We start from the raw sequence: 16,291 nt of genomic DNA on the forward strand, positions 1-16,291 counted from the left end.
CGTGCGAGGGGCGGTGCGCGCGACGCCGCGCGCACGGTGAGGGCAGGGAGGACGGCGGCTCGCGCCTCCCGCGCCCACCGGAGCGGGGACACCCGGCGGGGCGGGGCCGCGGCACGACTGCACCAAGGTAAAGCGGGGAGGGGGTGAAGGCGGGCGTACACGCAGGGAGGGCGAGGGAGGGAAGAGGCCGGAGGCGCGTGCGGTGGGCTGACCCCCCCCACTCTGCTTCGCGCGTTGGTTCCGCCCGGCTGCGGGGGCAAGGGCGCCCCGGCCACCAGGGGGCACAAGCACGCCCCCGCCGGCAGCGCCCCCTAGTGGCCGCGCGGCTCCAGGTCAAGGGGGGCCGCAGCGCCATCTTGACAGCGGCAGCGACCGTGGGGGCCCGGTATGGGCAGCGATCATTGACCCACAGCGGTGTGTGACCCACAGCGATCTGTGACCCACAGCGGTCATTGACACACAGCGATCTGTGACCCACAGCGATCTGTGACCCACAGCAGTGTGTGACCCACAGCGGTCATTGACCCACAGCCGTGTGTGACCCACAGCGGTCATTGACCCACAGCCGTGTGTGACCCACAGCGGTGTGTGACCCACAGCAGTCATTGACACACAGCAGTGTGTGACCCACAGCGGTCATTGACACACAGCACCCCAAGCCCACAATGCTCAGTGGCCACAACTCTCAGTGCCCATAGGAGGAGAAGGCAGCATCTGAAGCTGCACCAAGGGAGGTTTAAGTTGGACATGAGGAAGAATATCACAGAAAGGGTGATCAGGCATGGGAATGGACTGCCCTGTTTGGTGCTGGAGTCACCAACCCTGGAGATGTTAAGGAAAGACGATGTGGTCTGGTTGACAAGGGGGTGTTTGGTCACAGACTGGACTCGATGGCTCAGAGGTCTTTCCTAAATCACCCGTGTCCCACAGCCCTCCCTGCCCACAACCCTGCTATGGCTCTCAAATAGCAACTAAAAATCATGTCTGTCATTGAAAGACCCGCAGAATAAAATAAGAAGAGAGTCAGAGAGGATTTTGTCTCTACTAGCATTAATATTTATACCTGTTCTTGAGCTTGGGAGCTTTTCCAGTGCTAGGAAATATTTCTATCCATGCATTCAGTTGCATTTGGCTGGAAGCCAAGGTATGAATAAGGTGCATAAATCTATGCTGGAGCTTGTGTCCATGTTGTTATATTTCTGTATGCTTTTATATTATATAAGCAAGGCCATCCAAGGATAGCTGAGAATTCATTTTCTCTGCTAAATTTCTCACTCTGCATTAAAATCTTTCTCTGCTTGTAAGTAATAGGAAACTAAATACACAGGAGGAGAAAATGGTATGAAAGTGTGAACAACAGGGCTGGACAAGACTAGAGACAAGTTCATATTGCTTTACAGTTTGCCTGGCCACTCTGTGATTTTCATGAGAAAGCTAAGAAATAAGTAAAACAATTTTTTGTTTGTTTCCATTCCCCCTTCCCACAGTCTAAGTCAGCATTTCTGTTCTTCCTGAGGCTCCTGCAAGCACAGGAATACACAAACATAAACTTCCAGGGCAAGTCTCTGTGTCCTGCTAAAACCAGATAATGCCTCGACCACCTCAGACTAAGAGAATGAAAACCCAGTGATCAAAAAGGGTTTCCACTTTCATTTATTCAAGTGAAAAGAATGTTGTAGAACCATAATTTTGTATGAATTGGCTTATTTGAACTGGCATAGGAAACAGCGATAAATCCATGTCCTTGTTTTACTATTTAATTATATTCTCTTTGCATGCAGTTTGCTTTTCCTGATCAAAAGACTGCTCCATATGCAAGAGCAAGCTTAAAAGAGATCCAAGTTCAGTCAAAAATCTGAGGCACAGATAGAACAGCAGAGTTCCCATCCCAGCTGCTGAACAGTGTGAGTACAATGATTTAGGGAGTCTGGTTCAGAGGTGTTGATTGAGGTTTCAGATAATTTCAGTTTGCCTGCAGAAAGACACCAGCATGACAAAATCCTAAACCCTGTGAAAGTCACCCTGCTTTTAGATACCATTATGGAATATCTTGGTTCAGTAACTTCATTCTTTTTCACCAAATCTGCATGCATTTATGATTTCAGCTTGTCAATGGAAAGAGTGAGAAATAAATCTTTGAATCAAATTGATGAGAATGTCTAGAAATATACAGGCTTGTGTCACTGGTAGAAATGAGGATGTAACACCATCATGGAAGAACATGATCTTTCATTCTATTTATTTTTCACCATGTGAAGATGGAATACTTTAACTGTGATGGAGGTTTCGCTAGGATCTGGTTTTGTCTGAATCTTAAAAAAGGTTATGATTGTTCATTCAAGAATGAAAATCAAATGAAGTTTTCACTTTGCCAGTAGATACTGCAGCCACGTGTGGTTGGTATTTGCAGGGTACTGTCACAGGCTACTGAGTCATTCATTTGAGTAAAAGAGGACAAAATTACTTTTGTGGAAGCTAGATTTTGAAACTTAATATTGCTGGAAGGCATGTGACCTACCCAGCTATCACAGGAATCTGTGACCCCTTCTCTGCCCCCTGTGCCACAGGAACTCATTGTCTCAGTTGTTGTCCCTCAAAGAAATGACAGTCCAAATCCACTGCTGCATTAGGAACCACAGACTCATTTTGGCAGAGTTGCATGAAAGATGAATATGGATTACTGACCTCTCATTGCTGTGGAGAGCTCTGAAAGGAATGATTGATTATCTGCTGCATTAGCAGCAGGAGAGAGACTGCAGGTCATTTTTTACCTAAGTGGCATTGTTTAGTTCCTTAAAAAAAACCAAACAGGTATATGATTTTTTTCTGCATCTCTTTAAATGAACATTAGCCAGAGTGCATTTGAAAGTAGGAGCTATACATACAGCATACAGGCTGGATTACTTTATGGGCATGTAGTATGGAACACAGTGGTGTTCCCTACTGCAGTGTTGATACTCCATGGTCTTGAATGACATCATTTACTTCAGTAACAGAGATGTGATTGCAGCTTAATTGGGAAGGCAGTCCGCCCAGCAGTTTGTCACTGTGTCTTCAGACTCCTTGCCAGTAGCAAACCAGCTGTTAAATAGAAGTTGTGTTGCTCCTAAATAAAACATTTTACGTCTGAGAAATTCAAAGCTGCCTTTTCAAATTATTTCATGCAGGGTTTTGTTCCCCACCTCCCCTGAGCAAATCCAGTTTCAGCACCAGCACTAGGTGTGTGTTACTAATGCATGCCCCAGTTAGCTGGGATGTGAAAGAAGAGATCAGTTGCTTTAAAATAGCCTTTTTTTCCCCATGGGCTCTTCCTTTCACCCTCTGTTTTCTAAAATTCTCTATGTACTCACTGCTGGCAGATTTTATGCTTAAAGTGAGTAGCTAAGGCTTGACTTTAGAAGAAAGGATGAACTAAAATAGACTTACAACTTCACTAGAGGAGCTGTGCAGAGGAGGCGTGTGCTGGACATGTGTTCCCAGCCAAGTATCCCCTGCTGGGAAGCACCTATGGTTTAGCTGCTCCTGCATCTGTAGTCAGTCTTGGTGCAGTCTGTCTTCTGTCCTAGCTGACACTGTCCTGTTGGGGACATTGTATAGTGCAGTTGGCAGATTCCTTTTATTGTTTTTATATGAACTTTTAGTTTAAATTCTAGACAAACCTGCAAATAGCAAAATAAGACTGGTGTTTCATGGATTATTCAGATTATTGAATTTTTGGGTCAATCATCTAACAATCCAAAGGAATGTGTATTTGTTTCCAGAAAGAAAAACCTACTGCATTTTATAGTCTAAGGGACTATTTGTTTTAATTAACAGTGAAAAATGTTTGCATGTTCACCATGCAGTAAGTCATTAACTGCTCAGATCTCCTTTGGAGTTTGGATACAGTGGGATGTTTCAGGTATGTGATGTGTGATCTGATAAGAGGGGTTGCACAGAGACCAGGGGAGCGTTACAACCCTGCGCTGTTGGGCTCTGCCCCAGCACCCAGCAGGGCTTGTTTGGGAGGCAATGCCTGGCTTCCCTCCAAAGCCTGGGCTCTGACAGTGGGCTGCAAACTGCGACCCCCTGCTTTTCCCCACTGACACAGCCATGCAGACACACCTACCTCTGACCTCTCCTGCTTTGCCTTGTGGCAGTAAACACCCGAAATTTGCTCGGCTAATACGATAGCCCTATACTTTTTGACGGAAAGGTCTGTGGTTAACCTCTGTGGGCTGCATGCTGCAGTAAAATGAAGGGTGGTAGAAGTTAAACAATGGGTGTGACTACCACAAGATGGGTGTTAGTGGGAAAGTGGTGTAACATCCACTTAGCATTCCAGAGATGTGAAATATAATTATGATTTAAATGCCAAAGATGTAAGTTGCAAGATGAGTAACTACAAGGACATGAAAGCCTCCCTTATCTTCCTTTCTATCCCACTCAGAATCATTTTGCACACCCACAAAACTAATACAAGTAGTGTCACTTGATGAAATTACTCCTGATACATGACTTGTACCATCACTTACTTTTCTGTCAGTGTGGGCTCTGTTTATACTAAAGGAAGAATTCCAATCTCATTTACAACATTTTAAGTTGGAAGTAATTTTGCTCTCAGTGGAATTACTCCCTATTTATACTCCCACTCAGATCAGAATCTGACCCAGGCTTTGAATTTCGTATTATTTGCTCTCATCCTTTCCTGTCATAGACAGAAGCCCTCGATCTGTAAAGGGCTACTCATACCTTCATTTATGTATCTTTGCAGAAATAGCTTATGAGCAGGTCTGTAATGTTAAGAATTGTTAACTAAATGAGCCCTGGGAGCAGCTGGTTGCTGAGCATACATGAATAGCTGCTTAATGTCTTTTACATCATCCAGCATATGTGGGAAGGAGAGCAAGAATGCAGAAGTGCAGCCCATGCCTAGATGAGGGGCTACACTGTTCTGTAGCAATTCCAGCACAGACAAGCTAAAGAACAAAAGAATGAGTTGTAGGTGGGGGAGTGGAAGCAACTAGTGGGGAAAATAATTGTTAGTTCTAGACTTTTCAATAAAATCTTTATAAACAGATTCTTGGTATGTTTAAAATCCAAGTGCAGTGGGTATAGTCAGCTCTGAACACAGGGCATGTTCTGTCCCAAGCTGTCACCTTGGAAATTGTCTGATGCATAGATCAGAATTGAAACCTGTATTTTAAATATTTTTATTCCCATCATTGTTCCTTTTGTTTTCTTTATGGATTACATGAAAACCTAAGCTGTTATCAGCTTGTCTGAGGTGACACCTTCAGATAACAACAGAGGGAGGAAGTCAGGAGAGGCCCTAGGTGAGGCCAGAATTTGGGACTCTGCTTGTGCTAGGTTAACCCTTGTAATTGAACTGTCTCTTTTCTGTACAAAATGTCAACCTAGCAGGGGGAAACAGTGATTTTTCAGGTACATGTACATCTGTGCCTTCATGTCTGACTGATTTCACTGCCTGAAATGGAGCCCTAGAGTGGATGAAGAGAAGCGCTTACTCCAAAGTGTTTGATGAGCTGGGACTACCTAGTTATATTATTTTGGAATTTATTTCCCAGAAATACCATAAACATTTACTAGAAGTACTTTGTGCTGTGTAGGAAGAATAATTTTCAGTCTGGGGGAAGAAGATATGATTGGTTAAACACATTAAAATACAAATAGCAAAACAAAAATGTTCGCTTTTAAGAATCAGAGAAAAACAGTTATTGAAACTAAAAAAGGTCTTTAGATAGCAGCAACAGTTAAATCTAGGAATTTATAGTTCAGGATTTCTTATGAAAAAGAACCATGAGCCAAATCCTGTGTTCAGGTTAGCATCTGTAATTGCAGCTTTGGTGAAGGGAAGAGGGCGTGAGTGTCTGGAGTCACAGAGGCTGGTTCTGGTCAGCCACTGTGCTGGTGGCAGCAGATCAAGAACATTGTAGCCTGAGAAGCCTTTGGCTGAAGCCCCTCTTCTGCAACCCAGAACTGCAGGAACTGCCACAGACTGCAGGCATCTGAGCCATAGCACACTGCCAAGCTTCCCACAGTAGTTTGGGTGCTACATTAGGAAGCAGCTTTTCCTCACGACCAAGAGAGCACTCCCTCCAGAGGGAAGGTCAGGCTGTCTCAATTACTCTGCTCCAAACTGTCCATTCCCAGCACACAGGTCTGATTTCAGGGTAGATTCACCCACAGTAATTAGAGCTTCAGGCTGGCAAATGGATCCTGATAGTCAGATAATATCCTGTCCCTGACACTTGTTCCTCATTGCACCCATGTACTTACTTGGCAGTGCTGCTGCACCTTCCTTTGGGACAGTGAGGTGCCTTTGACAGCTGCAGTGCCCCTTAAGCAGAAGTCATTTTTTTTTGTTAATTTAATCCGTGGCAGAAATGTTGTTATCCAGAAGTGGATTTGTCTCAGGGAAATTTGTGGTCTGTAATGAAATTGTGTAACCACTTATATGATAAAATACTCATTTACATAAAGCAAGACTAAGATTTCATTCTTTCTACTGACAAATAGACTCATCACACCTGAAGATTGATTCAGTGGGCTCAGCAGGTACACAGCTCTCTGAAAATCAAGACATTCAGGACTTTCCTAAATCCACAGTTAGTCTACCTCTCCTGAGTGCTTAGATAAAATAGCTTTCATCACCTTTTCATCACATCAAACTCCAGCTGAATCATTACTGCCTACTGTCATGGTATCACGAATAAGCCTCTCAGCCCCTGCAGCCTATACAAGTTTTCAGCAATATTGTGGTGGTTTTATCATGTATTTCATTCACAGATTTGCAAAGATAGGGTCAGCATTGGTACAACAATGTCTCAGGAAGGGGGATGCTTAGAGTTTCGGTGACTTGCCCAATGTCTGTTGCAAAACATAAGTGTAACAGAACCCAAGGCATTCTTGTACCAGACTTGATTCAGCAAAGCACTAAACCAAGTGCTTAACTTTGAGCAAGAGCTCAAGCTGTTTGAATGGAGATAGATTTAAATATCTGTATAAATACTTTGCTGGACTGAGTCTTCAGCTTCCAACAGTTAATTACTGTTTCCAGCTATTTCAGGGTTTTTTTCATATAGCTCAGCATATCTTTAGATGGCGGAAATATTTTTAAACTAATTGAATAGTGTGAAAAAATGGCCTGCTTGCTGGCCTTTTGGCAACTCAAATGTTCATGGATATGTTGGGGGTTTGTCTTGTCTTTATAGATGACACCATCAACTCGACAAGAAGTTCTTGGCCTTTACCGCAAGGTTTTGCAAATAGCCAAAAACTGGCAGTCGGCATCAGGACAGATAGAGGAGACCATGAGAGAGAAAGAGTACATTAGAAATGAAGCCAGAACGTTATTCCGAAAAAACAAAAATGTAAGTGTCCTCACAGTATTGAATTTCCGAATTACTCTTCTCTTGCTCTTTGCACTCTGTGCTTGGATGCTAATATAGGAATAGAAGGGTTGAGTTCCCAAAATTTCATTCACCTTAAATGCTGATGTATTTGGGTTACAGTTTAAATATCATCCCTGAGAAAACTCAAACAATTTCAGTTCTTCATTAATTACTGTAGAAGTCTAAAAGGTCTTTTTTCAGTAAAAAAGAGCCAAGAAAAAATTAAATTCCAAAGATACTGCTTGTGTAATTGAAGCAGCTTTTGATCTTTACAAAGTTAGCTAAGTGTATCATTACCATGTAATGGCAAACAGAGCTCAGCAGCTTCTTTTTTTCTTTTCAAAGCAGCAATCATTGGCACTTCTTTTAAAAGAAGCACTTTAATTTTTTTCTTAAGGAAGAAATTTCAAACCGTGGTAATCAAAGGCCCTTCTTGTAATTCAAGATCACAACACTTATTTATATCCCATATTGATCTGGGACAAAACTGAAGTAATGCAAAATTAAAAAAATGAATTTAAGTCATAATTCACACCACATTTCTGACTTCAAAGAGAGTTTCTGGATAGGATGATAACAGAATGTACACCAAGCAGTCTTTCCTTTATCCAGTGGTGACCTTGCAGAGTAAGGAACAGATGAGTGTGTTTTTTTCATAGATGTAGTAGTAGTTTATATGTTTATTGTCTTTTTACAGAGAAAATAGCATGTTTGGGTAAAAATCTCCTTCTGTAGCCTCAGTCCTGACAGCCTCTATGCCTGAACATTCAGCACCATCAAGCCCAGAACTGTTGAGCTGAGGAAAATACCAATGTTACCATTTATGGATGTGAAAAACACAATCATTGTATCCTTGGGTTTGCCAAAATAACTAAGGAAAGCCTCGTCCTGTTCATCGTTTACACTTGAGCTTCCAACTGCTAATTACTGTACTCATATAAAAACCCTTGTTTGTCTGATCATCATAGGTAACAGATCCCAAGCTGATTAAGCAGTGCATAGAAGAATGTGAGGCAAGAATAGAAATTGGACTTCACTATAACATCCCCTACCCCAGACCTGTAAGTACCAATCACAAAGTCTTCACTGATACCCACTGAGTTTTCTCCATACAACAAAACCATCAGTTTCCAGCACTCTCATTGCACTGTATTTTTAGATGAGCTGGCATTTAAATGTGTGCTAAAGCAGAGCCAAATGTACACTGAGATGTTATCTATTTTTCACTGTAAATTGGAGGATTTCTTCTCAAAATAAGGAGTCAAAGCCTAAATGGAGTTACATGAACTAAATTCCCAAGGCCTCCGAATATTTAGCCAACCAAAGAATATAGAAAAACATGGTAATGGAATAAAATAAGAGAACAGAATGAGAGAATAATAATATGAATTACATCTGCCATAGGAACAATAGTTTTTATAGCCTACATTACTGTTAACTGTTCTCCTGGTCACAAATCAGGCCTTATGAAATACCTGTCTATGTTGCTGCTTCTTTTCCCTTCTTCCTACAGAAGAACATGTCCAAGATTACTGAAATGCTGGAAGTTGCAGCAAAGTCTTCTAGTGCACCATTCAATAAATTTTCCTCATTGCCCAGTCACTTCTGTCAGTAATACTTTATGCTGCCTCCCATAGAGACATCCTCTCAACTCCTGTTGATGAGTTTATAGTTTCACATCTATAGTTCCCTTATCAAGGCAGTCATGGTCAAAATTAAATTGTATTTTTATCAGATGCTTGCCTAGACTATGGTCACTCTTATCATCTGTTTCAGTATACAGAATAACAATGCACAGCTGGCAAACAGTGTTCCTAGAAATGGGCCTAAAATGTGTTCTCTGCAGTGGTTTCAAAATCCCAAAAGATCTGCTTTCTCAGACAAACTGGATGATTATTATTTTTCAGTTTCTAGAAATCTCTACTGCTGCTTTAGTCAGTGCTTTTACTACTATTTGCACCTAAACACCCATCTTACAGGATGACAGCCTCAGCAACAGTAACACCTGACTGCTACCACCTACATTTTTCAGTCATTTAGGGGGGTTACAGCTGCACGATTCCCACTAACAGTCTTATGAAATATAAAGACTTTGTCAATCAAAGGAAGAGTCTGTCACCTATTGCTCCTTCTGCTTATAGAGTCAATGACATTGATTGTGCATTTTAATGTGCCATATATATAATCATGACAGTAAGAAGGCAGGCTTTCAATACATACAGTTTGGGGTTATTTTATGACTTGTTAAGTAGGTATGAATAAATCACACAGTGATTCAAGACATCTACTCAAGAATTTTTAGGGTTTCTACTTCTTACTGTTCTGGAACATTGTCAGCAATCCTATTCCATCAAGTATCACTGCAGCCTGATACCAAACTGCAAAACAAAGGCCTAGCATATATAGGATTTTATTAAGGTCTAAAATTTATATTATTTTAATAAACAGAACAATTAGGGCCTGAAAGTTATACCACTAATCATTCCTCAGATAGTCCTCCTCCTAGAAATCTAATAACCTGGCTTGAGACAATAGTTACCCTCTCCAATGTATGAAGAAATGACTTAAAACTGAGTGAACTTTGTATTTTTCTTCCCAATATGCACCTAACTGGTGGGATTTTCTTTTCCAGATCCATCTGCCTCCTATGGGCCTTGCCCATAAACAAGGCCGTACATTGCGACACCAGGAAAAGTTAAGGAAGATTTCTAAGCCAATATATCTGAAATCCCATGATGAAGTTTCATAAGCCACCATTTAAGCTGTGATGTGTAATCACGTCCTTTAAACTGTGAACTGCAATCCAGGTGATTTGTGTGCACAACTGTGATGGTGTGGTCATTTGCTCACACATTTCCCAAGGCAAAAAAGCCAATTGATCCATTGTATATGATGGATAAGGTTGCTTTAGTATTTATTACATTTCAACCACTGACTTGTCAATAAAAGTAACACTTTTTAAGAAGTGAAGTGTGATATAAAGTTTACTTTGACATCAGGACAAAAAGCAGCAGGATTTCAAACTCTCTTTATCTGTAACAGGGTTCTCTGGTGGTTTGAGGTTCTCTGTGCTCAGTTTTGACTCAAGACAGTGCCTCGTGTAAGGTCAGCCAAAGTCAAGGGAGTCTGGGACAGTCAAGCAGACACAGATCCTCCAGAGCTTCTGCCTGCCAGTGGGAATACAGTCACTGCACCAAGTACCTGCTGTCCTTTCTCTCTGCTCTCTGCTGTCCCTGGAGAGAGTTCCAGTTTCATAGTGCCCTTATGGGGATGTTTTGTTTCTGGACAGTAGGAAAGAGACAGAAAAGTGGCAGAAATGCTACTACTCCTTTTCCTTTTTGCAAACTGCAGAGGAGTGGCCTAGAGTCTCTATGTCAGCTTTTTCTTCCTTCCTTTGGAGAGGGTGTGGATGTGAAATGCAAAGTTTGGAATGCTATTACACAATTCTGAGTAAAACATTCCAGTGTTGGGTTCCTCAGGTTCCCATGTATGGACTGGCTGAAAACTCTGCCTTCAGGCTGTCACTATGGGAACAAGCTTAGGATGCTTTGGTGTCCTCACTATGTTTTTGCATGGTCAGCTTTTCAGCATAATCAGCACACTTTTTTTTTTCAACAATTATTTTAATTTAGTGTTAGGTTTTAACTCTTATGTTATAGACCCCATCTTTAATCAAAGATAGTATCTACAAGTCTCCTCCAAGTTTGAGGGGTATTTCTGTTTCCCAGGTGCCTCATGGATAGAAGTAAAATTAAATTAATTTTTGTTTTATGGGCTACCAATTGTTTTGGCTCCTTTGCAGTCATCTGACTTTACCAGGCTGTTGACTGTTCTCTTCAGGGAAGACAGGAGTGTCTTCCATCCTTTAGGCTGGAAATACCAGTGAGACCAAGCTTGGACAAGAGCCACATTGTACTGGACGCTACCTGAGCACAGTCCACAGCACTCCAAGGACATTAATAGTGACAAAAAAAAAAAAATAAAATCAAATTTGAAACATGCATGTGTGTATGATTTCCTTTTAGAGTGGGAGAAATCAATGGAATCTCATTTCTGAGCTCACCAAGTCATTAAAACTCCCCAAGCTCTAATAAACAATGACGAATAAATATTGCTGTCTACCTGAAAAGTAAGTTAGACCTGGTCCTATGCAGAACAGACTGACAGTCCCTCTGCCAATAATGCACTTTTAAGAGAGAAAAAAATACAAGCAGAATAGAAAGTATAAGAAAACAATAAGAAGAGTGAATCAGCATGACAGGTACTGGCTGGCCCAATTTCTCACTACCCTTTATGGCTCCAGTCCACAAAGGTCTCTATTCCCATATAATTATTTCCTGGGAATGCCTCATGTGGGGAGTAAATGCCATTATTTTGTCTGTGGAAGTTTTGTGAATTTACTGCTGCCAGGAAGACACAAAACAAAACTCCTTTAGCCTAGGAAAAGGGGGATTGCATTAAAAAAGAAAGAAAAACAAACAAAAAACCCCAAAAAATTTAACATGATTGCACATACTACTTAATTCTTCATTGAAAGAAGTCTAAATACAGGCTTCCTATCCTAATTCTGATACACCAGTGTAGGGATGTGTCAACTGAGCCCAACCAAAATGTGCAGAGGCAATGGGTTTGAATGGAAGCTTAAGCTCACTCTTTGTCATTAAACTATCATTTGAATCTTTTGAATTGCTGAAGTTTATGTGACTAATGAAGGTAGTGATGCTCTGACGCATCAGGTGAATAAACAGCCATGGAAATGAGCAGTCTAAATTTACTGTCTGTGTTATAGTCACAACTCTTTCCTAAGCACATACTGTACGATGTAGATTATTTCAAAAGAACAGCCCTAAAATTACAGAAGATTTACACCAAATTGAAATAACAGGAGTTTACTTCTGAAGGAAAATACAAAGAAGCAATTTTAAAAAGATTCAAATATTCTCAAGTAACTCAAATGAGAATCTACTTGCTTAACTGAGAAACCAGCAAGTAACAGCATCACATTATTTGAGATGTCTTAAAATGCTAGACAGCCTAATAATTCTTCAAAGTGTTTGAAAAATTAACTGATGCTTCATCCTCATTACTCTCCATCACCAGAAGGCAAATACTGAAATTTTTTAAAACTTCAGGCTGTTCAGATAAAGGAAGGATTTTATCAGTTTTTTTCAAGTCTAGAGAGCAAACCCTTTCTTTCATAGTTTAAGTCAGTATGGAAAGGAGAATCTAACTAGAGTCCTTTGTCTTTGGAGGTCAAACTGGCAAACTACCATTTTGAGGGAGTTTCATTAAAAAATTCATCTGTAGTTCAGTCCAGCAGGTAGGCAGACATCTCAACTGGTACTCTTGTATTAGATGCCAAGGCCCTTATAACTTCTGTCAAGAAGTATCCCAATGATTACACAATATGTCATTCCTACACATTTATTTTACTTGCAAAAACAGGTTGTCCTAAAATGCCTCTGCTTTCTGCAGAATTTGTAATGCACTGGATTCATCCAGTCAGTGTACACTCTGTCCTGTACTTGCTGAACCTTCTCTTACTCCCCTTCCAGTAAATACTGTCATTTTCCAATTTATCACCCTAGTCAGGAGATTGAGGGTAATTTAGAAGAAAATGGTGACATTAACTTTATATTCTTCAGAAATAAAAGTCCTGAGTCAGTTGCATGAACTCTCCTGCAAGCCAACTGGTAGGCAAGGCAGTAAGAATGTGTTGACACAAGTATCTGGCCTTGAATACGTAAGTAACACCTCCTTTCTGGGAGTTCTGTCCCTAAATCCATCATTACTAAGGTTGTAATTTATGAAGCTGTGCACTAATGACTAACATTAGCAAGCACACAATTTTTTAAGATGGACATGGCACCATTCCTTACTGAATGTCCCCCTCATGTTGTCTGGGGGTGAGGAAATGCTCCTTTTGCTGCAGCAGTGCCCCAATCAATTCCCAGGGCAGCATCACAGCACCAAAACAGGTTTAGATACAATTAGGTTACCTGATCCATCTTCCTACTAAAACAAGCTGATTCTTGTAATACCTTTCAGATGTGAAGAAAATAAGGCAAGCTGGACATCACTTTCCTGGGCCCTCCTATGCATCCATCAGAAATGGTACCAGCAACATCCATCTTTTATCCACAGACAGAAAGGTCACTTATTTGATCATACCTATACATTCATTTTCAAGAATGCTAATTAGAGCAGAGACCTGCAACTTTCAGTAGTAACTCTAATCCTATTAGGCACAATGTTCTAGCTATAAGTGGAAGAATTTGGGGTCTTTGTATTGTCTTCTGCTTTTTCACTGTGTAATTTTCCCTTTAACAGCCCAACAGTGTTAAAATCCAACCCTTTCTAAAAATAAATTTTGTACAGATAAGAGGAAGTTTCAGTCTCCTAAGAATATGTACAAACCCTGTCTGTCTTGTAGGATCCCTAGCTGGAAATCTTTCTCTGCTAAGGGAAAAATACCTCTTGCTCCATAATGCACTTTTTTCCATCTGCCTTGAGTTATTACCAAGGCTGTAAATCTGCAATTTGAAGTAATTACAAGTGGGTTTTGTGGCTTATTTAATGAGTGTTTCTAATTAAGAAATGAAAATTCTAAACCTGTCAATCCAAGGATTCTAATACTACTATTACAAGGTACTTAGTTTGTCCAAAAAAATTTCACATTTCTATCATGTCCAACTAGCAGCTGAATTGCCTTTTTCTTTTTTCTAAATGCAGCTCAGCCAAGAAAGGTTGTGAATTCTAATGTTTAGCCAGTTTATCATTCTCCAGGAAGGTCTAGACAATATTAAGGAAATAAGGTTGGGAAGCTCATTTCAAGGAACCATAGAAAAATATCTCTAAGACAGATATCCCTTGACAATAAATTCTATTACTTTTGCTGTACTAGGGAGGGCAGCTTAGGAAATCATGTACTGCAGTAATCAGCTAAAGCAAGTCAGCCATGCCTGATCCCTGGTGAAGGGGATGCACAAACCCTCTCTTCCAGACTTCTCTCTTATCGATATATATTTTTATCATGTCTACAAAAGCTTAAAATACATCTTTAATTACATTCCAGGAGATGCCTTCATATCAAATGTAAACAGCACACAGGAAGCATTTAGAAAACCAACACAGTAACCAGGACATTGCACACATGTTGTAGCAAAGTCATTGTATATTCACAATATACAATTCACAAGAACCACAATTATGTCATTTAATAAACTATCAGTTACTGTTTGTTCACAAAAAGGGATTAACAAAACATGGCAAGCTATTACACAAATTTCTAACACTTTAAAAGTTATTGATCTCCATAAAATATAATTTAGGTAGTGAATTTGACTTTTTAAAAATGGTTTAATTTAGAGGACTGCTTGCAAGACCAGAATTATCTGTAAGAGGATTGACAAATTTTACTGTTAATTCATTTTAGTGTTAATTGTTGTTGGCCCAGCCTCCCTTTCAGCAGGTGAGGTGTCACCAGTGCTTTGATACAGAAGCTGTGTCCGAGCAGAAAGATCCTTCTGAGAGCAGTGACTGAGCTGATGAATCCATTGGAAAGGATTTAACAGCCAGTTCCTGCCCCTTCAGCCTGCACACACAGCTTCCATACCAGGAGGTTCATGACTGGTTTGTTATCTCTGATGCCACAGTGACCTAATTAGTGATCTGAATTGTTGATGCAATTAAACAACAATTAGATGCAGACATTCAAAAATACAGTAATCACCACAATTTTTTTTAATGTATAGTAAATTTCTGTTAATTTTAATTATATGAAAACTACAAAGTATCTCTCTTATCAAGTCTAAAAAAATAATTTTATCAAGGACCAATTTTAATTTATTTACAGATCTGAAACATGATTCTCTTCTTAAAAACTGTTGTCTGTTTGGATGAGTGTGCTGTAACATTCATAAACAAGTTTTATTTTGGTATAGGTGCCAAATAGCATTTAGTCTAATTTATTAAGAGTAGTTTCTTCCTCTCAGTAATTTGAAAGACCTGCACATCTCTGTCCCTTTTATTAAAACAAACATCCTTTGGGTGTCCTGGCCTGACATCTTTGTTCTACTCACCACGTAGCAATGATGCACCAAATGCCTGCGTGCTGGACTCTTAATGAGGTGTCAGGTGTGGTACATGAAGCTGCTGTTTACCTGAGCATCTTCCTGCAGAGCAGCACTGCACAACACACCCCCAACACTTCTGCCTGACCTTGCAGTACCATTCTTAACAGTTACTATTCTATGAATATCTGCATAAAACAAACCAGTTGTTAATAAAACAATAATGAACTGTTTTCACCTAAGCACAACACGACACAACAAATTCCTATGACAAGAACTGTGTCTTTTAAGGAGTTGGATCAGCCTCACTTAATGCTCTGAGCAGGACACTGGGAATTGCCAAATGATGGCTGAATCTCTGACTTCATGAGGCCTCCAGCAAGTCATTAAAATGCTGCAATTTGGGCAATGAAAAAAAATACAAGACCTCAAATTAGTGAATGTCTGTGTAGTGCATGTTTTTTTAAATGTTTGCCTTGATCTTTGTGCTTCTCTTGTGCTGTGTACACAAGAAGACTAATGATGCATCTTTAGTACCTTCTTGGCATGCTGTGGGGATTAGTTAATGACTGCACAGCTCTTTGAAGATGTTCAGGCTATTTTATTTTTAATTAATGTTTGCAAGCTACTTTGAGCTTCTCTGATGAAAGAGCTTAAACAACTACAAAATTTTAGGCAGTTATTAGTCCAAGAGAGCAAGATGAGGAAGTGTGCTGGATTTAGTTGGGGTAGAGTCAATTTTCCTCACACTGGCTGTGTTTGGGATTGTGCTGGACACGGGGTTGATAATACAGAGATGTTTTTGTTATTGCTGAGCAGGGATTG

At 40.4% G+C, this 16,291-nt stretch overlaps 1 protein-coding gene across 3 annotated transcripts; it reads left to right on the forward strand.

Moving 5' to 3' along the window:
• Positions 1 to 11,172, forward strand: LYRM1 (LYR motif containing 1). 3 transcript variants are annotated; one of them, XM_015642662.3, is made up of 5 exons: positions 20 to 127; positions 1,782 to 1,904; positions 7,215 to 7,373; positions 8,363 to 8,455; positions 10,027 to 10,359. In XM_015642662.3, exons 3-5 carry the CDS (start codon positions 7,215 to 7,217, stop codon positions 10,141 to 10,143), a joined length of 369 nt encoding a protein of 122 aa, XP_015498148.1. In that variant the 5' UTR covers positions 20 to 127; positions 1,782 to 1,904; the 3' UTR covers positions 10,144 to 10,359. The 3 variants fall into 3 exon arrangements, 2 of the variants coding, with proteins under 2 accessions (XP_015498147.1, XP_015498148.1); XM_015642661.2 differs by lacking the exon at positions 1,782 to 1,904 and having other exon boundaries at positions 1 to 127; XR_004499441.1 differs by lacking the exons at positions 20 to 127; positions 1,782 to 1,904 and adding an exon at positions 10,437 to 11,172 and having other exon boundaries at positions 10,027 to 10,201.
• The last annotated feature ends 5,119 nt before the right edge of the window (positions 11,173 to 16,291 follow it).

The sequence above is a fragment of the Parus major genome, chromosome 14 (assembly GCF_001522545.3).
Source record: "Parus major isolate Abel chromosome 14, Parus_major1.1, whole genome shotgun sequence".
NCBI classification, from domain to species: domain Eukaryota; kingdom Metazoa; phylum Chordata; class Aves; order Passeriformes; family Paridae; genus Parus; species Parus major.

Bases quoted from the DNA above. Each gene is read 5' to 3' on its own strand.
- LYRM1 (XM_015642661.2), top strand. From the start codon at position 7,215: ATGACACCATCAACTCGACAAGAAGTTCTTGGCCTTTACCGCAAGGTT. The intron at 7,374-8,362 runs GTAAGTGTCCTC...TGATCATCATAG, and splicing joins TATTCCGAAAAAACAAAAAT to GTAACAGATCCCAAGCTGAT. The intron at 8,456-10,026 runs GTAAGTACCAAT...TTTCTTTTCCAG, and splicing joins ACATCCCCTACCCCAGACCT to ATCCATCTGCCTCCTATGGG.